Raw genomic sequence first — 6,000 nt, 5'->3', positions numbered from 1 at the left:
ACTTAATGGCGGACGGTGTCCGTCTTTTGGACAGGCTCCATCACATGTCTGTAGGGACATCATTACGTAAAACAAACGACATCGAGATTACGTCTCAGCCAGGATTTGTGCCGATCGAGAGGAAGGTCTGTGGGATGAGGAGAGAGATAGTGCATGAGTACTGATGTGTCAGTTTTTATGACAGTTCTAATGTGGTGACAGCCGTTCTAATGAGTCTTCATATCAGGGCGCTCGTAACGGTACGTACATCTCCGTAAGGCAACCAAGACCAATCGGACGCCATACCTCTCACTGGTTACTTGTTGGTCAGGATGGAAATAAGAGAAAGATCTTATCGTGGAATGAAAGAGGAGTTCCCGGGGGAAAACCAAGTCATCCACCAGAGGACACCCATACAATGCACCTGTTCACGTCCGATCGGGAATCAAACCACGATCGCCAGGGTAAAGGCGGGTGCGTTACCTCTACATTGTTCGTACACGCTTGGGCATATCAGCTGATTGATTTATATATTTATGTTAAAATATACCTGATTTCATTTTCATACAGAAAGTATCAATCTTTTCACTTGTTCTTAAGACGCAGTGAACGTTGACATAACTTTTAGTGGATAGCGGAATGAGATACAGTGAGATACTAAATTTATATTCTACATCTCTCATTCAGTATGAAACAGGTGTCAAATTCATAATTGCATACAAAACTCGTGATGCACGCTTGTACCTGGCCGATGCAGAATTACAAGTCCGCACGCGAGTACATGCACAGTGTAAACCGGAATGTTGTTAGAGAATGGAGACCATGGTGTTAAAGTACTTCAATGCGTTGTCTGTGTATCATAAAGGATACAGACAAGTACATAGTTATTAATTTTCTCTTATTTTGAAACTGTCAATTGCTGACTGCATAGATAAACGACCAGTGCTACAACGCATTGCAGGTCCATCAGACCACGCCTTCTGCACGCTCACCAGCTCATCAGCTACTCCAGTCTATACTGGAGATACATTTATCATATACGTATAGTTTAAGCGTCTTTGTTTTTGAAGATTAAGGCAAATTATATTACGACAACAAATCGCATTAGTTGTCTTCCTGTCTTATGATAATTTACCTGATGTTTAGTTTTGCAGTCATCCGACGTTATTGTTGATCGCTTGGGTTGTCCAGATCACTAGAGTGCTCGCGAACGAATCCTTGTGTTTGCCCATCATTGCCACTACTCATGGTGTTTTATGTGAAACAGGTCATACTTCTGTGACCTTGAATCCTTCTGAACACCCTTACTAGTCCTCATATACAATATACATGCAGTGTTTTTGTTGTGACACAACAGATGTGTTTGTTTTTGTTTGATCTATTTTTCGTTAACCAAATTGATACCACGGACAAAAATATCGTTTGTGAACTATGACAGGTCCTTGGTTCGAATGCATCAACCGATTTCTACACCAAAATGATGTTTTTGTAAAACAGCCAACTAGATCTTAGTATACCGCATTTTACATACGTAAACTACATGTAAGGTTGGGAGGAAAAAAGGGTTTGGATCGCCGGGAACACATCTCATCTACACAGAGAGCTATTTATCCGATACAAAACTAAAGATTATTAAATGTTTACAAGTGTAAAAAATGCAAATATTAAGAAAAATGATTTAAAAAAAACTTTCGACAGCAACGTCTCTTTTATGAATACCATCTGCACTTTTGTCCCGCGATCGATTGAGGTAATGTAGGTGAAAAGGTCATGTCAGTGCAAGCTCCTCCCTCCTCCCTTATGATTGGTCAAATCGTCTCCCCGAGGATGTTATAGAAATAACCCTGGGAGTCTGCAAATTCTAACTCACGGCTAAAAGGGCTATCTTTTCTAGGTAATTGACGTGAACAGCTAGAGGTGACAAAGGTGAGTTCATGAGTGAAATATAGTATAGAATACTGATTTGTGGTAAGGTTTGTCGATAGAAATGCTGGTTTAGATGAAGGTTAGTTCGTGTGAAACATGGGTAGAAAAAGTAGGTACACGTGAATGTTAGTTCACATAGTGGTTAGATCAGGAGATATGAGTTTATATTTAAATTTGTTTGGTTAATTCATGTGAGTGTAAGATAAGATAAAAGATAGTTCTGATGAATATCATGATAGATTTTAGTTCAGGTGAAGGCAAAATAATAAAGTTAGTTCAGGTGAATGTAAGATGAGATAAAGGTTTGTTCAGGTGAATGTAAGATGAGATAAAGGTTTGTTCAGGTGAATGTAAGATGAGATAAAGGTTTGTTCAAATGAATGTAAGATGAGATAAAGGTTTGTTCAAATGAATGTAAGATGAGATAAAGGTTTGTTCAGGTGAATGTAAGATGAGATAAAGGTTTGTTCAGGTGAATGTTAGTGAATGGTTTGTTCAAATGAATGTTAGTTGAGATAAAAGTTTGTTCAAATGAATGTTAGTAGAGATAAAGGTTTGTTCAGGTGAATGTTAGTTGAGATAAAAGTTTGTTCAGATGAATGTTAGTTGAGATAAAGGTTTGTTCAAATGAATGTTAGTAGAGATAAAGGTTTGTTCAGGTGAATGTTAGTAGAGATAAAGGTTTGTTCAGGTGAATGCAAGATGAGATAAAGGTTTGTTCAAATGAATGTTAGTAGAGATAAAGGTTTGTTCAGGTGAATGCAAGATGAGATAAAGGTTTGTTCAAATGAATGTAAGATGAGATAAAGGTTTGTTCAGGTGAATGTAAGATGAGATAAAGGTTTGTTCAAATGAATGTAAGATGAGATAAAGGTTAGTTCAGGTGAATGCAAGATGAGATAAAGGTTAGTTCAGGTGAATGTAAGATGAGATAAAGGTTTGTTCAGGTGAATGTAAGATGAGATAAAGGTTTGTTCAGGTGAATGTAAGATGAGATAAAGGTTTGTTCAGGTGAATGTAAGATGAGATAAAGGTTTGTTCAGGTGAATGTAAGATGAGATAAAGGTTTGTTCAGGTGAATGTTAGTTGAGATAAAAGTTTGTTCAAATGAATGTTAGTTGAGATAAAAGTTTGTTCAGATGAATGTTAGTTAAGATAAAGGTTTGTTCACGTGAATATAAGTTGAGATAAAGGTTTGTTCAAATGAATGTTAGTTGAGATAAAGGTTTGTTCAGATGAATGTTAGTAGAGATAAAGGTTTGTTCAGGTGAATGCAAGATGAGATAAAAGTTTGTTCAGATGAATGTTAGTTAAGATAAAGGTTTGTTCACGTGAATATAAGTTGAGATAAAGGTTTGTTCAAATGAATGTTAGTTGAGATAAAAGTTTGTTCAGATGGTTTGTTCAAAAGATAAAGGTTTGTTCAGATGAGATGATGTTAGTAGAGATAAAGGTTTGTTCAGGTGAATGCAAGATGAGATAAAAGTTTGTTCAGATGAATGTTAGTTAAGATAAAGGTTTGTTCACGTGAATATAAGTTGAGATAAAGGTTTGTTCAAATGAATGTTAGTTGAGATAAAGGTTAGTTCAGGTGAATGTAAGATGAGATAAAAGTTTGTTCAGATGAATGTTAGTTAAGATAAAGGTTTGTTCACGTGAATGTTAGTTAAGATAAAGGTTTGTTCACGTGAATATAAGTTGAGATAAAGGTTTGTTCAGATGAATGTTGGTTCGGTATTAATGTTAGCAAATTGATTTCCCTCTTTTGCCAAATGTATGGATCTACCCATAGGTGAACCTGAAATATAATTAACGGTTGAGTCATTTCCTCAAAATATCTGAATCTTAATTGATGTTTGAGACAACATATCTAAACAATCCTTCAGAATATAGTGAGTAGAAATCAATTAAGATGTAGGCATCTCTCTCAGGAAGTCCTGTCCACCTGAAATGGGGATATGTAGGTATGGGATGGGGGAAATATTGTCTACGACATAAACAGCCTAATTCAATCCCATGGTAAACCTGGTAAAGCACACCCTTTTGTAAAGGAGGTGTAATATGTATGGGAAGAATATTCGAGGTAAATGCAAGACTTATATTCCGTACTTCAAACATGGTTTTGTTGAGCGGATCGATATAGAGCTACATTGGTTCAGTCACCGAACACTCCAAACTTAAGAGTTTTGAGCTAATAGCTACAATTGTGCCACTCATGCCACGCCCCTAACCTGGACTAGTTGCGCAAACAGTTACAGATGTATTACACATGCCACACTCCAAACTTTTTGAGCAATTGTAACCATTTGCACTGATGCCACATTCCGAACTTTGATCTGTTGAGTGGCTGGCTACGGCTGGACAACTCATGCCACACTCTAAGCTTGAGTTTGTTGAATGGGTGGCAGCGTCTGGACAACTCATGCCACATTCCAAGCTTGTGATTGTCTAGACAGCGGCTAAACATGCACCAATGGTGCCACACTCCAAACATTGTGTCGGCTACAGTCTTTTACACAATGATAGATTCCATTTTATTAAGATTTCTGTGCTTTAGAAACGCGTATTAGACTGTAGAGCGGTGTAGCTGCTATTTCTCTTCTCTGCTCCACCATAGTGGTCGACTGCTCCCAAATCAATAGTGCAAAATCCAGTGGAAAAGCCGCGATATAAGTCAAATGTATGATGTATGCTTTGTCTACTTGGTGGAGTGAACTGACTTGTGTAATGTATAGGGTGTACGGATACTATGAATGACAGTGGAGCTATCTCCTTGCACAAGAATATATACTCACTGTACAAAAGACACTCGGCTCATTCATAACTTCAGCACGTGTCCATTCCATCAGCAAAACAGTTCACACATGGACTTTGGATAGTGTTCTCGATCGGGGCCTAAATCCCACAGAATAGATTAGGCCACACCTCCTTTTGTCAGGAGGGAGGAGAAGAAGCGTCACTCTGGGCCAATCGCTGGAGGCCCTCCCGGACTTAGGAGGGACGTAGTGGTAGTGCATGGGACGTACTGATACTACATGTGACATGAGGACCAAAGCAGGTCAGTGGAGACTATGCAACCATCATAATGAACTTGATAATGTCACTGAGGGTATATGAATCACAATGATATGATGGTAGAATAAATGGTACTGGCTGTGTGGTGAGTGTATAGCGAGCTGTAGTAGCCAGATTCAGTGTAGCACTATAGTATCTAATGTACCACCTACTGCTGAAAGCACGTGTCATGTTATTTTGCTCGCTGAAGATTTATCGAAAGTAATGGATGCACCACCGACATCTCGTATATAGGTTTACACCTGCACAGTATCATATCAATATTCAATTCGCATTCAAGGATAGCAGTTTTAACTCCACCAAGGTGTAGATGATAAACATTCTGGTGGGTATGGAGCTTTGTTAGAAAGGAAACAACAAAAATGCATTGTGGTCCCAAATCTTTGACGATAGTGTCGTTCTCCATGGGCGCAATTGCCCTGGTGACTCTTGTACTTTCAGTGTCCACGGACGCCTGGTTATTCACCGTGGAACCCGTCACCGGAACCGTGGACAACCAAACTTTTGTCATCAATATGAATGTCCGGTCCGGACTTTGGCGTGTGTGCACCATTGCAGCGGATGGTAAGTAACACATCCATGGAGTGCATGTTTTGGAGTAGTCACTGTCGATCGGAAAGGCACTGGAGACCTAGGGATAGGCTATCGGTGTCCCAGACACGGTACACAGTACCTATAAATTGAGATTTATATAATTCAGGTCTGATATAGAGATCTCTCTTAGAATGTATGTTCAAAGTGGAAAGATCGAAACATGGTATACATTAAAGCATTTATCTGTTGGTTCAGGTTCAGTTTAGGTTCGGTTGAATCCGTAAAAGATGATCTGACAGCCCCATAATGTATGTAGGTCATATACCTTGATTAAATTCTATACGTGAAACTGGTACATATCACTGATTCTAAAGATAAAAACGACGATGTTGAATTTGTCTTCATTCAGACATTGGTAAAAATGTGACTCTAAATCAGTTCGAAGAAGTTGTACCAAATATCGAACTATTGTTAATCGATAATCAA

The 6,000-nt window shown here is 38.5% G+C and overlaps 1 protein-coding gene across 1 annotated transcript in view; it reads left to right on the top strand.

The window, feature by feature from the left end:
* The first annotated feature begins 5,342 nt into the window (after nt 1-5,342).
* LOC132543936 (voltage-dependent calcium channel gamma-7 subunit-like) overlaps nt 5,343-6,000 on the top strand; it is a 76,415-nt gene continuing 75,757 nt past the window's right edge. Inside the window, exon 1 of the mRNA XM_060207490.1 lies at nt 5,343-5,544. Within this exon, the coding sequence (XP_060063473.1) occupies nt 5,343-5,544 (202 nt within the window). The remainder of the gene's footprint in view (nt 5,545-6,000) is intronic.

This window comes from Ylistrum balloti, unplaced genomic scaffold, assembly GCF_031769215.1.
Source record: "Ylistrum balloti isolate Yb309-2 unplaced genomic scaffold, AGI_CSIRO_Ybal_v1 Utg369772, whole genome shotgun sequence".
Classification (NCBI taxonomy): Eukaryota; Metazoa; Mollusca; class Bivalvia; order Pectinida; family Pectinidae; genus Ylistrum; species Ylistrum balloti.
Note: the sequence above shows the minus strand (reverse complement) of the source record. Positions and strands in the feature narration are given on the sequence as shown.